This window comes from Crocodylus siamensis, chromosome 12 (genome assembly GCF_052110815.1).
Source record: "Crocodylus siamensis isolate JL-2025a chromosome 12, ASM5211081v1, whole genome shotgun sequence".
NCBI classification, from domain to species: Eukaryota; Metazoa; Chordata; order Crocodylia; family Crocodylidae; genus Crocodylus; species Crocodylus siamensis.
The window spans coordinates 25490636-25507822 of NC_143406.1; the positions used below are offsets into that span (position 1 = coordinate 25490636).

At 52.7% G+C, this 17187-nt stretch overlaps 1 protein-coding gene across 5 annotated transcripts in view; it reads right to left on the bottom strand.

Moving 5' to 3' along the window:
* Nucleotides 1-302: 302 nt before the first annotated feature.
* ABCA3 (ATP binding cassette subfamily A member 3) overlaps nucleotides 303-17187 on the bottom strand; it is a 105792-nt gene continuing 88907 nt past the window's right edge. For all 5 annotated transcript variants that reach the window (XM_090023838.1, XM_090023837.1, XM_090023836.1 and 2 more), the window contains 11 exons: nucleotides 15992-16196; nucleotides 14824-15043; nucleotides 14351-14509; nucleotides 13148-13320; nucleotides 12401-12535; nucleotides 11392-11586; nucleotides 8589-8776; nucleotides 7772-7942; nucleotides 7146-7333; nucleotides 6920-6993; nucleotides 303-5020 (listed from right to left, as the gene is read on the bottom strand). In XM_090023838.1, the coding sequence (XP_089879964.1) occupies nucleotides 4889-5020; nucleotides 6920-6993; nucleotides 7146-7333; nucleotides 7772-7942; nucleotides 8589-8776; nucleotides 11392-11586; nucleotides 12401-12535; nucleotides 13148-13320; nucleotides 14351-14509; nucleotides 14824-15043; nucleotides 15992-16196 (1840 nt within the window). In that variant the 3' untranslated portion in view covers nucleotides 303-4888. The remainder of the gene's footprint in view (nucleotides 5021-6919; nucleotides 6994-7145; nucleotides 7334-7771; nucleotides 7943-8588; nucleotides 8777-11391; nucleotides 11587-12400; nucleotides 12536-13147; nucleotides 13321-14350; nucleotides 14510-14823; nucleotides 15044-15991; nucleotides 16197-17187) is intronic.

A 17187-nucleotide genomic window follows, 5' to 3' on the forward strand; every position in this document is an offset into this window, starting at 1 on the left:
GGTCACCGTAACACCATGAGGTTAAGCAGCCTGTCCAGGAGTGGATGGAGGCACTGACAGCACTGGAATAAAGGTCATAGTCTCCCAAGCATGAGGCAACCTGGATCATGGGTGGGCCTTGCATCAGCCTAAGGAGAGGAGGTAGCAACTACCTTCCATCTCAAACTGACCCACAAGCTTCTGAGCTGCTGAGACCTGGTTGCCAACTTAGACCCAAGAGCAGCAGGATAATCAGAGGCTGGAGGCTGAACCTGAACTCTGGAAGCAGCTTTTTATACACAAAGACCACCCAGAGACACTACTTGGAAAACCCAGTTTATTTTGGAGATGGAACAACCTCCCTTACTTGCAGCTGCCTGTAGTACACAGAGCCTTCAAGCAGCAGCCCAGCCCAGCCCAGCCCAGAGATGTGCAGTGCCACTGCCTGCCAGTTGCTGTGCTCAGCCTCCGGACTTTACACACAAGAGGAGCTTCCAATTAACGGACCCAAGGTGGCTAGAAATCAACTGAAACACAGGAAATGGAGACTAGACAGGGGAAGCAGGGAGCTGGAGCAGAAAGACGGGCCAGTTCTGATGCCACAGCTAGCACACAGGGCAGGAGGCTGACCTATACCTAGGGCAGGGGCGGCGATTATTTTGAGCAGAAGGCCGCTTACTGAGTTTTGGCAAGACACTGAGGGCTGCATGATAGGCAGCCAGGGGCAAACAAATACTAATTTTTCTAAGTTTTTTAGGGGTCCCGCAGGCAGGATAGAATGGCTTGGCAGGCTGCATCTGGCCCACAAGCTGCATTTTGCCCACCCCGACCTAGGGAGTCCATCTCATTATTCACAGGCTGCAGCCTTACACTGTGCTTAACCTGCTGGCAGATGAGGCAGTGCTCAAGGGCAGATGCCGCAAGCTAGGTATGTACCTGGGTCTCTGCAGAAGCAGGTTGGGCTCCATCTGTGGTTAACTGGTCCAAACAGTAAGGTACTGCTTAGCAAGGGCCAGTGCTAGGCCTAAAGGGCCAGCACTGTCTGTGGATAATCGCCCATGCCCATGAATTGCCTCCCAGAATTCTTACCGGATGGTTGAATCTAATGCACCACAATCCCAGAGGCAACTCATCCCTCAAGCCCCAACACCTCCCTATCACAAGAAGCTAAAGCAGGGGTGGGGGAGAAATTGGAGGAGGGGGGACTTTTTGGCAGCTGTGTCACAAATTAGCCTGCACCCTCCCCAAAGTGCCCAACAGCATAAAAGTAGGGTATGAAGCCAATGCCTCACCGTCTATTGCAGCAGCACTGGGCCTGTGTCAGACAGCAGACTCCCATCCCCCTACTGGCATCTCCCCAAGGCCTCTCCTGCCACCATAGCTTTGGTGCTGCAGTCAGTTTCAAGTGGGAGCAAGAAGCTGTGATGGAGGTGCTGACTCTGACCAAATTCAGTGCATGTGCTTAGCCCCCTGCATCTAACAGGACTAGCAACTTGCCAGATCGTGTGACACCCAGCAACTACAGGGCCCCTTCCAGGCTGCCTGCTAATAAAGCCAACACAATGCAGTCAATTGCCAGGAAAGTTCTTAGTAACATGATGCACCAGCATAGTCATAACAAGGGGGGGGGGCAGAAATAGAAAAGAAGGATCCAGTTACAGGAACAGAAAAAAAAACAAAAACCCCAACACCACAATCACTGGAACAGAACTAGAGCCCCTGCCCATAAATATTAGTTCATTTAGTATGTGCAATCGTATGTCATACTATAGTGCAATATCTCAGCACTGTGGTGATCCTGGAGCAGTCAGACAGGACAGGATGGGAGAGGTGCTGGCTGGCAGTGGGGAACATAGACAGATACGGCTCAACCAAGGTGCTGGAAAAATGGGAAAAAACACACTGGCAAGGTCACCAGCCACATCTTCTGGGGGTGGGGGCTCTGCAATCTGGGGAGCCTGATCCTGTAGAGTACCTAATGCCCTAGAGACCCACTTGCTTCCAATGCTCCATGGCAGCAGCTGCCCCCATGGGCAGAGTAAGGTATGGGACACACAACATGCACCGGATGGAGCATAACAGCAGCTCCTGTGGGAGCAGGACCACAGGTGAGGCTGAGCCAGGGGAGGCAGGGCTATTCATGGCTTGGCTGATGGTCCTCCAAGGGCCTTCCCCAGCAAGCAGGGACCACAGCGACACACTTCCACTGGAACATCACTAATGAGATACTGGATTGACTGGGGGCTGCAGACCCATGCTGGAATCTGGGCCCATGCTGGATGCAGCTCTGGAGTGCCCAGAGCTTGATGGTTTGGGTTCAATACCCCAGCACATCCTGGTTTAATTTCAATGTTTAAAGAAGATAGCACCTGGCAGCCCAGACCAGAGACCTGGGGGATGGCTCCTCACTTCCTTCCCTTCCACCAGGCAAACTTCAGGCTCTTCAGAGCAGAGTTGGCTCTTTTCCCCCCACCCAGCTGCCTGTTAATAAAGCCAACACAATGCAGTCAAGAGCCAGGGTGAAGGCAAGGGGCTGTAGGAGGTGGCTGGAATTGTGGGCCTGGGGGAGTCCTCCTTGCAGGTCAGAATCACAGCAGAGCATCATTCCCAGTGCCCCAAGCCCTAGACTAACAAGGGTTCCCAGATTGTGCCAGGCCCGATCCCATGCCCAACGTGCAACTGGGGTTAGTTTCATAGTTTCAAAGTTGGTAGGGCTGGAAAGGACCTGAGCAGATCAGCAAGTCTGACCCCCTGCCATGGGCAGGAAAGAATGCTGGGGTCAAGAGTGAGCCTCCTTTCATAGCAAAGCTGGTGGGCAATAAGCACTCCTCTAGCATGAGCTATACCTTGGATACAGCTGCCCATTCACCTGCCCCCTACAGACAGACATGCCCTGGGAGGAAGTTCTACAACAAGGTTAGGAAACACCACAAGGTCCAACAACAGGAGGCCCTTTGCACGGATGGGTGGAGAAATGGCATTTAAGAAGAAGGAACTGGAGCTATTTTTTCCCTTTTAAGTGATGTTTGTCTGGCTGCCGCAGTGGTTTTTGGTGAGCTAGCCAGCAGCATACACAGGGCTCAGTGCGGAGCTGATGCTTGTTTCAGCAGGTCCTGGTCAAGTCCAAGAGGTATACGCTGTGTCTGGGCTGCCACAAGAGACGGATCGGTGGTGGCCCAGGGCACCTCGTGAATGGATTCAGCAGCACCAGGAGAAGGCCTCAAGGGAAGGCCTCAGTGGTCACAGCTGACTGCAGGGTGTGTACATGATGGGCAGGAAAAACAAAGCAAACCAGGAGGGACTGGGTGCTTGTCCCAGTAGACTATACACAAAGGAGACAGCTCTCCCCAGCCATGGCTCCACGTCCTCTCTGCAGGGCACTTTATACAGTCAGAATAGCCCTTCTCAGATGGCTCTCCCCAGGATGACTGTGGCCCATAGAACCCTAAGGTGGCTGTGCCCACAAATGGCTCACCTGGGGTTTTTTCTAGAGCATGATGATCTCCTTTGCACGCAGGCTATGTGTGTATGGAGGAGGGGGGAGTTTTAATCCTGAAAACCTAGCATGGTCTTTCCATCACCCTAACCTTGGATTTACAAAGCTACTGGCCACGAAGGATGAAGTGTTGGCTGTGCCATGAGTCCAGGCGGGGTGCTAGTGTCACCTGAGCAACTCCTCCAAGTGCTACTAGGCAGCAGGAGCTCTGCAGGGGGCAACTGGCACTTTCCATGACTGTGGTGACCTGCATCCTCGTGTGGAAAACAGCTTCCTGCTGACTGCAGTCTCCCAGCTAAGCACAGGACAAGTCTCACCCGGTGTCAAACAGCAGCAGGACAGGCATCATGATCTTTCCCAGACGAGCTGAGGAGAAGCTAGACCAGGCCTTTGCTCCCTCTGTGGCCGCGGCTTGGAGAGCAGAACGGACGGAAGATCTGTCTGCAGGGCCTGTAGGCAAGCAAAAGTGACTCTGCCCTTTCCATCTAAATGTGGTGGATGGTCCCTGGCAGGTCTGCATTCACCAAATGCAGTTTTGGCTCTAAGCTACTTGACAGTGTCCTGTTACATCACAGCAACCAACTACGGTTACAATTCAATATGCATGCAGAGGCCAGGAGGCTGCCACCTGTGAGCGTGGTTCTGGGGGGTGGGGGGAAGTGCAATAAGTGTGTTTGAGGATGTGCTAAGGATGAGTAAGTGACTGCAACAGGGGCAGGAGGTCATCTTCCCCTCACAGCCATGACAACACACCAGGCGCTCAATGCTTCCCCCCTCACCAGGGGTACAGGGAGAGCAGAACCAGAGGTGCTTTCTCCAGCCCCTGCTGCACAGACAGTGGCTATGGTGTGGGTGGCATGAACACCGATGGCAAAGGGGCCTCTCATGCAGCACAGGCATTTGGGGACTGCCCACTCCTCCTAGCAGAGATGTCTGTAGTCCTCAGCAGCACTGACATCAACCCAGAGGGGTGATCTGACACCTTTCCAGCCCCCACCTCATCCCCTCTCCCCTGGAGCAAAGCAGCAATGGGATGGTGAGGGGCTGGCATGGGACACAGATAGGCACTGGGCCCAGTCACCCCCTGGCTGGTGCCCTGCTGCTGGCCTTTCCTTCACTGCCTGAAAGGCAGGGAAAGATGGTGAAATGCCACTATATCAGCAATGGGCCACAGGGTGCAGGCATGCTAGTTTTGCTTTCCATGCCCCACACACAATCCCCCACACCAGCACATGCATGGCCCACTCATGGTCCTCATCCCCCTGACAGTGGAAGATGCCACTCCTCCACGGTGAAACCTCTCTTACATGTATACGGTATTTCAGACACACGCCAATAATATAAATTACTGTCTCTATATATACTATGTATAGGCGGCAGGTCAGTCTGTGAGGTGGGGGGTGGGGCTGCTGTTCATTTCCCTCGGTCCTCTGTGTAGTGCTGGAAGCGGGTGAAGCTCATGAAGACCTGCTCCAGGGAGATCTGGCTGACAGAGTAGTCCTCCAGGCAGTACTTCTCTTTGGCTTTCTCCAGTGCCCCAAAGACCTGAGAAGGGGCACAAGGCTTCATGTCACTATACAGTCTGACACTGGATGCCCAGCTGAGCTAAATTTTAGGGCCTGCATTAGCCAAGAGGTTGAAGCACCTCATCCCCTCTTGCCTTTGGACTCTGTGCTTCCTTAGGACTCTAGTACAAGTGCCTGCCTGCTGTGAAGTGAGCTGCTGAGCAGGGATTGGAGTCTGGGTCCCAAGCAGTCCCCTTGTCCTGGGAGCTCTGTGCGCTCAATGAGGGGGGATGTCACTGTGGGATGAGGGGATGCACTCAGCAAGGAACATGCTCTATTAAAGCTTTCTGGGCTCCTGCAGGAGAACACGGCTCTCCCCCGACCCCTGCTGGTGAAAGGAGTGAAGAGTCACATTTGGTTCCTGGAGCTGTTTCAGATCCCTTGGCAAGAGGGTTACAGGGATTTAGGCAGTGGGGATGCCTCTGACTAAAGAGGGATCCCTGAACTGAGGTCACCGGGCATGTGATTCAGTGTTATGACGCATGCAGGATCATAAAATCCCCCAGAATTCCCACCACCAAAAATGCTTTAGTGTTCAACCACAGCAGTGCTGGGGCAGAGAGGTACGGAGGGGTCAGGGCCTTGAGGAAAGGAGGACAGGGCCCTCAAACCAGGTCTGAAAAGGAACAGACAGTCACCTCCTGGGGGTGCTGTTCCAAAGGGAGACCCACAGAGGAGAAGGCTCTTGTGCCAAGAGCAGGTGCTGCAGGAGGGTGAGGCTGGCAGGGGGTTCAGTCAGAGGGGGCAGGTGTGACCTGGATTCTGGCAGGGACGGGATGTGGGTGACAGGACCAGCAAGGAGGGAGCTGCAAGACAGCAGGTGAGAGGAGACTGTGGGACAGGTAGACATGAAGAGAAGCAGAACTGCAGCCCAAGGAAGAGAACTCAAAGACTAGGCCACCCCAGGGCTAGGGGCTGTGGAGATAAACAGGAGATTTAGGCCGAGGGGAGTGGGGCAGGGCAGCCCCCTCTGTCTGGGTCATCCAATGGATGGAAGCCTTGTTGAAGCCAAAGGCTTCCATGGCTCAGCCCAGCAGGGTCAGGAGCAGAGTGATTTACTGAAGGTGTGAAAACACACCCCACCATCCCTCTGGCCTGTAGCCCAGCAGCCAGGCAACCCCCCACGTCAGCCAGGGCACCATCTGCCACAGGTTTGGGAGGAGACATTTTGGCTAAAAAGCACACACAAGTGAAAAAGAAATTCTGCCCAAGCCAGAGCCGCAGCAAGGAAGCCCCAGCTCCAAAGGCACGAGTTCAAGATGGATTACCCTTCTCACAGCACCAGAAGCCCAGCACCATGGTCACCCACCACCTCACAAAGCTTGAGGGGGAACAGCAGAAGAGCATTGCAGAACGCACACAGGCTCCAGGCAGTACCATGTGGGCTGAGTTTGCAGTCTTAGTTGCACCAAACTCCATTATTCTTTATGGCAGTCTCTATGGATACCATGTGGCCCATCCATGGCACAACATGGAGAGGGGATTTCTAGCTAACCACTGAACTGCAGCTCTCACATGGCAACAGGAATGAGGGGACAGACAACACGAATGCAGAAACGTCTGTCTGGAAGGGAAAGCAGAAGGGGCCAAGACAACTTTTGACCTTGATCATTTCAGCAGCCTGAACTTCAAGCCCTTTATAGGAGATAGCGGCAAATGAAGCCTGAATGGCACCAGTGGCCAGTGTGCGTGGAGCAGAGGCCAGCTAGAATAGCAGCACCAGCATAGCAGGAAAGATGTTCAAATGGCTACAGATGCCAGAGTCAAGCCTTTCACTCCTTACTCACCCCCTTTCCTCTTCTGAAGCATGAGGAAGAGGTGGTGGGACAGCTTTGGCTGGGGTTAGACCAGTAACAAATACCCTTTGGCCTTCCCTTACCTGCGCCCAGCTGAGGTTCTTGTTGGTCAAGTGATAATGGACCATGCCTTGGTGCTCATGCTTCAGGACACTCCCTAGGAGATAAGCAAAGGTTTACCCAGAGTAAGGAGACAGTGGGATGTGTGCACACAGAGCTCAGTGTTAAGCTCCAAGGAAGAAGCCTTGGACTCTTCCTGTGTGGAAGGGAGCAGTGGCCCAGCTGAAGGGAGGGGACAGTGCAAGGTACCTGAGAAAGTCTTCTCCACGAAGGCCTTGAAGGCCTGCAGCTCACCCTCCTCGTCAACCTGCATTTTTGCCAGCAGTGTGTACCCACTGCCAAATTTGCTTTTCAAATGCTGCGGGCTGCCCAGGCATTTGAACTGCCCATTCACCATGATCGCCAGCCTGGTGCATAAGGCCTCACATTCTTCCATGCTGTGGAGGGGAGGAGAGAAAATATTTAGGAAGGGGGAAGCAATGTTGAAAATGCCCAGAGGTGTTGGCCAAGAGTCTAGTAGCCTTGAGATGGAGCTTCTGGGCCGGGGACTCAGGAGATGCAGGCACACAACTGCACAAGAACCATCCTCTTTGCTCCCCAGCTGCCTTATAGTAAACCCCTCTCAACATCCTGCCTCACAAGATGGATACCAGGACTACAGCCAACCATGTTATCCTGAGAGGGAATCAGACAGGGTGTTTGTACTCTGTTACCTTTTAGGCAGGCCCCCAGCCTGTGGCATAATGAAATGCCCCCAGCCAATAGGCGGGTCATCTAAGCAGCAGAGGGCATGATCTACTCCACTTCAGGGGAATCTCCGTGTCCTGCCCATTTCCCTTCCCACACTGTTCCCCAAAACAAAGAGCCAATGTCACCTGTGCGAGGTGATGATGATGGACTTCCCGCATTCCCGTGTCCTGGTCACGGCATCCCAGAGCAGACGCCTGGCTACAGGGTCCATGCCAGTGGAGGGCTCATCCAGAAAGATCACAGGAGGGCCACCAATCAGAGCAATGCCAGTGCTCAGCTTGCGTTTGTTGCCACCACTATGGGGAGAGGGAAAGGGGAATGAGAAAGGCAGATGAGGAACATGGAAGCACCGTGGCTGAGAGAACAGGCCCGCCACACTCTACAGATGGCTGAGCACAGCTACACAGCCTGCCCCACTGCCTCAGAGACAGAGAGGGACAAGCCTGAAGGGGAGAGGCCCAAGATAAGAGTCAGGGCTTCACATCAAGACACCTTCCCAAGGGTTCAGCCATTGCTGCTGTTCATACCCCGGTAGTACAGACAGCAGTGAGCACAAACCCAGTGCCTTTCACCTTGGGGTGTCTGTCTACCTACAAGTGTTTTTAGGTCCAGAAATCTGCCTTCTCACCAAAGCTGCATCCACATCAGGGGCTTTGCTAGCAGAGCTACTCCAGCTAGGGGTGTGAAGAGATCATATACCAGGCTGATGCCACTGTTGGCAAACCTTGGCCATGCAGCCCAAGCCCATGGCTGGAAGAGGACAGCCTGGCCAGAGTCTCTTGGCAAGTCTGAAATGCAGTTGGGACTAGTATTTTGAGCCCCTATGAGGTTAGCACCTAGGCCACGGTCCTTCCCTCTCCACCTCAGGCGCCCAGAGCAGATCCGCACTCCCTCACGCAGAGAGGTCTGTCAGCCGAGGCTGGCTCTGGGGCCCTGCCTCACCTGTAGGTCTTCACAAGCTTGTCCGCATAGGGCTCCAAGAGCAGCCCCCGCAACATGTTCTCTACGCAACTGCCGATGTAGCGCTCGGGGATGCCCCGCAGACGGGCGTACATGCTCAGCGTCTCCCGGCCAGTCATGTGGTCCAAGAGGGCGTCAAACTGAGGGCAGTAGCCGATCCGCTGCTGGACCTTGGAACAAAGGCAGGCCAAGAACGTAAGCCAGAAGCCCAGCTTCTGCGAGGTGCCTGTTCCTCTGCAGTCACCACTCGGGGAGCTTTGTTCTTTCCATAAACAATCTGCTGCTGGAAGTCATCTGATACTCAGAGGGCAGCAACACACACATAGTCAAGCCAGTGTCCTGCAAATACTAGGCAAGGAGATCCGGGAAAGAAGCACGGCTCCACCAAGTGTGTGGCCATAAGGAAGTGGACAAAAAAACCAGGTCCTCACCAAGTATAAGCAGAAGAGGGGCACTCAGATACCCACTGAGCAGAACCCTGGTATCAGGCTTCTCCAACCCGACAGCTCCCTGGGGCTTGGGCCCTCACTGCTAGCTTCTCCAGGGTAGTTTCCTGATGGTCAGCCCCTTGGTTCCTCCCTAGAGATCTACAGACTAGAGCTTAGGGACACAGGCACTTCACATGGGGCCCCAGAGTCAGAGTGCCAAACCTCCACAACCCTATTTGGTTTACTTTGCTGCTAGCCTTGCAGGTTAAATGCCTCTGTGTGCTTTGAGACTGAACATCACCTTATTCCTGTATTGAGAGGGCAGATAAACAACAGCACCTCTGTGTCAGCCACTACCTTCGAACCACAGGAACACAGGAAATAGGGCTGGAAGGGATCTCAGGAGGCCAGCTAGCCCAACCCTCTGCTCAAGGCAGCATCATCCTTGGTTATACTCTCCTAGTCAAGTGTCTGTCAAATCTATTCTTAAAACATCAGGAGCCAACCCTCTAGCCTTCAGAGCCATGATATTCAGCCCACAGGGCTCCTCCAGGTTGGGAAAGTTGGCAGTGGGAGAGTGGTGGCAAGTAATACTGTCACCCCTCCTCCACTGCCAAATTTCCAAACCCCAAGGCGGTGGACTGGGGCTGGGCCATGCCCCCTCCTCACCATGGCTAAATCAAGGCTGGGCTATGCAGTTGGGACTAGTATTTTGACGCCATTTCCCCCCCACAGCTGGGTCAGGGCCAGCTCAAGGCTTCTTCTCCCCCCACCTCCATGAAGCCAGGTCAAACCCTTTCCCCCACAGGGCTGGGTTAGGGCTAGGCATCCCTCCCCCGCACCCGTATGGCTGGATGGGGTGCCACTGTGACCACCCTGGGTGCTGGATTGGGACCACTGGGCAGTGCCCATCCATCCTGCCAGCCAAAAAAGGTTGAACACCACTGCTCGATCACAATGCCCCATACATCAAAAATATCCTTCAATTTGCCACAGATAAAGCAGGGGACTAGGGCATTGCCTATGCCCTGCCGCTGCAAGGACAAGAAATCATTTCTTAAAATACACGTGGGAGCTAATAGACCTCCCTCACGTTCCCTCACTGTCTTCATCTGGAAGATTCCCAATGTCTGTAAATGGTTCCTATCACCATTCCTGAGCTCTTCATTCACTCAGAGCAGGCGACCACAACTGCACACGGACCTCAGGCCAACACACCTCGATTGACAGAACAGGACACCCTCATTTCTATCTCCTGTTCCCCTCCATTGTGGCTGCCCCTTTCACTGCTGCTGTGCTAGGGCAGAGGTTTTTAATGCTATGCCCAGACGCTTGTTTCTGGAGTCGAAATAGTTACATGTAATACCCACAATTAAGAATCTGCACTGTTTGTTCTAGAGAGATTGCAGCTATGCTTTGAAATATTAGGAATTGACAGGAGTCACCAAAGATGCTAAAAAATGGCCTGTCGTTTCACAGAATCATAGAAAAGTAGGGCTGGAAGGGACCTCCATAGGACCATAAGTCACCTAGTGATAGTTCAAATCCCTGTCTGAGGCAGGATCATCTGTATCCAAACCATGCCATACAAATCTATTGTCTAACCTCTTCACAAAACTACACAGTCAACACTGACACAACACAAGACATAACACCCTAACTTGCCCCAAGTTACAGCAGAAGCACTGGCACACCCCTGTCAAAATCCCCAGTCTTAGATGCAACGCCCAACGCCTCAGAGAAAGGCTTTAAAAAATAAAAAACCACCACCCCTGATAATGTAGGGGAGGAGGGGGAAAACAGCTCTCCCAGTCCCATGCAGCAACCAGCAAAGCCCAGAAGCATAGGAAATACCCAAAGCACAGGCATAGCTAGGCCTAACTGTCCCTAACCACTGGCTCTTTTTGAAAACAACTTCCCCAGGCTCTCTATTCCACTGCCTCAGTGCTCTAACAAGGAAGAATTTTTCCCTGATCGTTTGCAAGAGCTGTTCTCATGCCAACAAGCATGCAGTTTCTGATTCTGAGGTTTTGATTATATGCCAAGTCTTTCTGAAGAGAGACTGAAGTTATCCAAGGACTGTGCTTGTGTTAGTTTTTTCACTACCTTTACAACAGAGAGGGGATGGCATTTCTTGTGACCAGTGTGACTCAGAGGAGTGGGATAGCTATACAAGAAGCAGAACCTTACCTAGGGATTTTGTTATTTTCTCAAATTCTGGTTAGACACTACCATCACCTCCCAACGACCAGGCAAGCAAACATGAGGCTGAAGCAAAACTACCTTCCCACTTTGCCCCTTGTAATGCTACAGGCAGGAAACCAATCTTGCCTACTGGCCTGCTACACATGCAGTACCTTTTTGATATTGGCCAGGATGCTGTGGCCATCCACGTAGGCATCCCCCGATGTAATGCTCTCATCACCTGTCAGCATTTTGAAGGTAGTGGTTTTGCCGGCTCCATTGAAGCCAAGCAGACCAAAGCACTCCCCTTTGCTGACTGCCAAGGAGATCCGGTCCACAGCCAGCAGGGACTCCTGGCTGTCATATACCTGGGAGGAACCCGAGAGGAAGACACTTGGTTACAGGAAGGTCATGCAATGCTCTGATCTACCAGGGATGTATTACTATTGCTCCCTGTACACACTGGAGCTGCTCTAGAGCGGGTGTTTGGGACAGGGCTCAGAGCATCCCTAAATTCTCAGGATAAATCGACCCAAGGCTGCCAACCTGGGCTGCTGCAGGGAAACACGGAATTGGATACATATTTCCTCTCCAGGCTGTGCCCCCACCACATCTGTGCCCCATTAGGACAGGGGCAGCTGAGCAGACTGTGGGCATTTGGCATCCAGTGGGTAAGCCATGATGGGTAGCAGACAGCAACAGCCAGAACAAATGAGCAAACAGGGCTGCATTCAGTATTATGAGGACACCCTGGGAAATGACAAGCCAAGGAGCATCCCACCATATTTCACAGAGCATGAGGTTTCCTCACACACTCTACTGCTGTGCACTTGCCAAAACGTCCTCCCAAAAACCACCAGTACCCCTCCTACTCCAGCATGTCCCGCAGGGCGTGGCCATCACCACCACCCTTCAGGAGGGGCCGGAGTGCGAGATGTTCCACCAGGCCAGCCTGGTTCTAGGGACAACAAGGGCCTGATGGCACCAGCTGGGCAAACAGGCAGTCCAGGGGCATATCAAGTGTTCCTGTCCCCAGCTGTGCTAATGTACCCCAAGGCCCAGGCCTGCAATAGTCCTGAGCAAACCACAGGGTGGTCTGAGCGGCTGACACAGGCACCCACGTCAGGGTCCTGCAAGGCTTTGCTGTCTCAAGCAGCTGAGGAACGCAGTCTCCCAACTCACCTTGGTGAGCTCTTTGATGACCAGGGGGCTGCTTAATGATGCCAGCAACTCTGGTGGGGACTCCAACACTTTCTTCCTCTCATCCGCCACATCCCGATCCTCTGGCAGCACAGGCACCCTGTTCAGCAGCAGTGTCTGCACCAAAGGGACATGAATGAGCTTCCAGTACCGCCCCACCTCAGGGACAGCAGGTCTGCTCTGGCCTGACTCAGGGCAAGTCCCAGCAAGGACATATGCACTTTGAAGGGAGAGGAAGAGAGAGGAAAACACCTCTTTCCCCTGGCCACAACCCAGATGGCCCCTCAGACTTGACCAGAGAGAAAGTCCCACCCCCTCTTGAGAATGGCCAGGGCAGTGAACACTCTGAGAAATGGCTCAGCAAGTCACCCCTACTGAATCCTACTCCTAGAAAGAAAAATTTGATGTAAAGAGTTTTGGGGGGTTGAAAGCACAAATAGCACATCAGAAACTATGCTCCAGGTCCAAATTCTCACTTAGTAAATTGTGACCTAGGAAAAAGCCTAATGAAAAGGCTTAATCCAACCAGCCCTGAAATCTGCTGAATAGGAGCCCTCCAGCAGACTGGATCCAAACTGCCCAATGAAAGCAATTCCAGTCGTGCTTGGCCAATCTGGACCCATATCACAACAGAGCCCAGGTCCATCTCCCACTTGTACCTCAGCCCCAGCAGGGAATTTGGGCCCCATTTCACTACGACACGTATGTCTTCCTAAATGTCCCACTCACCCATTTCCTCCTCTTACAGATGCCACAGACCACAGTCCTCAGTCTCCAGAGGAGGTTTGTTTCAATTAGAAAGAGGAGGAAGAGGAAGGAGAATCCCTGGACAGCCATGGAGGTCAGGTATTTTCCAATCCCCGGTGTCTCCCATGAAAAATAATTTGTCTGATAACTGATATCTGGAGGTGAGGGGGAAAGAAAGGAACCACATTTCATAAGAGGGCATAGTCACTTGTAAGTAGTCAGAGTAATGCGGCGAGCTTAGTGTGGGTGAGCTTCCTCCCACAGTTCTGCCAGGGCCCCATCCCATCTGCCCTGGCCTGTGACCCCAGCCCTGCCCTTTCCCCACCAGCTTTGTCAGGCCTCCTGCATCTCAACTTCTTTTTCCTCTGCTACTTCAGCCATGGGCTATGCCCCCCCCACTGCTGGGCCAGTTCCCTATTCCATCAGCCCATGTTGAAGGCTGCAAGCTGATGAGGACCTTGCAGAATTTGCTAATTCCCAATACATTTGAGCTGTCCAGACATTAACGCTGTTCTTTAGGAGATTCAAAGGTAATGATGCAATCCACTGTGCCCTTCTCTGTCCCCATGAGCCTTTAAAACACTTCCAGGTTCCTAGCTTTGCCAGAGCTACTTCCCAAAGCCAGGGAGGTAACCCTGAGGCCATGCATCCACTGATTTTCCAAGGTGAACAGCTAACCTATCCCAAAGTTGAGTTGACAGCAGAGTATCCAGAGACAGAAAGGTGGGGTTTACGCCTCCTACCTGTGTACATGTCAGGGCCAAGGCCTCAATCAGCCTGAGGGTGTTCTGACCTATCTCTGAATAATCCACATTCAGCACAACTGCCCCCTTGAGCCTTGTCCATCCAGAAAACAACTCTAGGTGCCCAGGAAGGTTCTAGCCCTCAAAGCCCTGCACCCTGGGTCCCCAGAAGGCAGGTATCATGCCTGCACTACTTTTCTACAGGATGGAAACCTCAGTAAAAACACCCTCCTCTCACTTAACAACATCACACCACAAGAGAGGGGCTAAGCAGTGGTTTTGGTCCATTAGCACACATCAGCTTACTCTGCCCCCTCTCCAAGGTCACCTAAGACCCTTCCCAAATTCCTTTGTTCAAGTCTGATGGTGAATCCTGCTTGCTGGTTTCACACCTGTGAACCCAGAAGACCAAGGTGGGTGACTGAACACTATGTGTACTCACTGAACATTCTGCAGATGATGGTGGCTTCAAAAGAAGAGGTGCAAAACTGGATAAACTCATAGTTCTGGTAGAAATCACTGATGCACTGGCCCAAGCAGTAGTTGGGTAGAATCAAGAAGATTTTATCCAGAGTCTTGGAGAGGTCCACTAGGCCCAGCTCTGAGAGAGACATAGGAGATGGGCTGGAGGACTACAGCAGAGTGACATGCTCCCTTTGTGGGCAAATACAGCAGGAAGACACCAGCATTCATAGAGCTAGAGGGGGGACTGAAAAGGCCCTGAGGTGCTCAACTGATGGAAAGAACTCATCAGGCATCCTGCTGCTAGCACTTTGCAAGAGGAGTCCATTGGCAGAAAGATGGGGAACTTCCTTCTGTTCATTTCCACAGGCAAAATCACTCTAGTCTTGTATGGGTCAAGACAGGTAGCTGAGTGACAACCCAGTCAGAAGGGGAGAAGGGGAGTGGCCTTACCTGGAATGCTCATGATGGTGACCGCCAGGAATGTGGCCGTGCCCGAGAGGATGTTGAAGATGGTAAGGCATGTGTAGGCCGTGGCAGCCACAGAGAAGAAAAAACTGAGCAGGTACATGAGGGGAATGATGGCCCAGCCATAAAGGAGGAAGATCAGCATCACATCAACGAGGTGGTTGTCCTGGGTGAAAGCTTGCACATCGAAAGCTTGGAATATCACCTGCAGCACAGCATCAGCAGGGGAAGTCAAGAAAAGGAACATGTCACTCCTGAGCACTGCTGGTACAGCCTCTCTGACCTAGCCAGACAGCCAACAGCCAGGCTGCTATGCCCCATCCCATATGGGACTACTACACTCTGCCCATTCTTTCCAGGGCATGGAGGCAGTTATGCTTCTCAGGGAGCACTCAGCTTTGGACAGTCCCTGCCAGCTTATACCACAGGCAGAGGGACTCTACTGCTGAAGAAGCCACAGCTTAGGACATGGAGAGTGAGGGCTGCACTGCTTACATGGATGGCCCCAGCCAACCCTCCACCACAACCTTGTCCAACAGGATCTCCATGAAGAACAAGCGGCATTTTCCTTCTAGTCTTATACAGATCCAGCTGGTGCTATTAGTACTGACTATACTGATGCACTGAGGCTGAATTTAAAATCACTAATAAATGGACAAGATACTTATTTAAATTCAAGTCCATGATGACATACACTGAGCAGCAATGGCACAGCCCCACTTTAGCCATTTGCATACTGACACAGTACCTACAGTTGTAGCATCTCAGATACGAGTAGATTTATGCTCCCACCCCAACCGTGAAGAGTAGCAGTGTCATGGGAAAGTACATGTGAAATTAAGAAATTTGCCCAATATCAAAGAGGGAGCCAGAGGCAAAGCAAGTCATCAAGCCCAGGTCTTCTTGCTACCAGTTCATATCCACCATGCTGAGACTTGAGGGCTATATGGCAAGTAGGCTGTGAATGGCTGGCCAGGAAGGGCTGCCCATGCCACCCCACCAAGTTATGCAATGAGGTACAGCCCAGCAGATGTACAATCACACAGATCCTGGCCATCCCAGAAGCTATCTCTAGCCCATCTGTCTGCCAAGGACAGTGGCCTGGATGGGAGAGGCCCAGGAGCACAGGAAGCAGTTGCTTGTGGGGACTCACCAGCATCAGCACACAGGGAATGAGGAAGTTGATGAGGTCCCAGAGCAGGGCTGAGAGCCAGAAATTCACCATGTAGACCCCGCTGACGAACTGCACATGCTTGGCCTTGATGGCTCTCTCACTGACAAACAGGAGGGCAAAGGTGCTGGCCAAGGAAGCCATCCCATAGAGCAAGTTGATAGCGATAGCAAACCCAGTCTGCCCTCTAGGGGAAAATCGAGGCAGCACATTAGCAGGTACAGCTGGGATGGGAAATTATTTCAGCCGGCAGGCCACCACTTAATGAGTTTTGGTGAGCTGTCAAGGGTCGCACAAGGGTGAAATCTTTCAGAAGATATAATCTTAACAAATTATAGATACAACTCAAATCAAACATCTACTATAACATATTTTAATTTTATTTAAAAAACTAATTGTTGTCCTGATTTTTTTTGAGTAGTATATATAGAGGCAATAGCATAATAGTTCAAAGTAAAATCTTATTCTTGTATATTGTGTGTGGGGGCAGGTATGGATGGGTATATGTATGGGAGGGTGGGCATGTGGAGTAGGTGTGGGGAGTGTGGGGTGCATGTGTGCCGGGCTGCCCATGCACTAGGTCCTGGGAGCTGGGCGGGGTGGGCAGAGGGAAGGGGAGCAGGGGGCGAGTGCAGCCATGCAGTGCAGTGCAGTGCAGTGCAGGTGAGGGGTAGCAACCACACGTATGGCCTGCGGCTGCCCCCACAGTACTTCACGTGGGGTTGAGCCCCTCCTGCCCATGGCAATCCGTGACACTCTAGCCCGCGCCCACCCCATGCCTGCCAGACAGCACCACCCCAGCCCCATGAAGTATGCACAGCTTCCCAGCAGGGCTGCAACTGCAACTACCCAGGTACTGCTTGACTCCCTTCACCTCCAGCAGCTCCTCCTCCTGCCCTTGCTGCTTCAAGCAGCTAGTAATGTGGGAAGACATTGGGAAGTATGCAGGGCAGCAGATGTCCAGCTGGGTGGTGGGGGCAGCTCCTGCCCCAGTGAGCAGGGCTCCAGCTCCAGGCCACCTTCCAGACAGCTGAGTGGGGGAAGGCAGCCAAAGTCCATGCACGGGGGCAGGAAACACCTGGCTGCAGCTTCCCTCCAGCATGACTGGGCATCTACTGCCCGGCACACATCCTCAGGCCCTTCTCTGCATTATGTGCTACCTAGAGTGATGCAGCAGG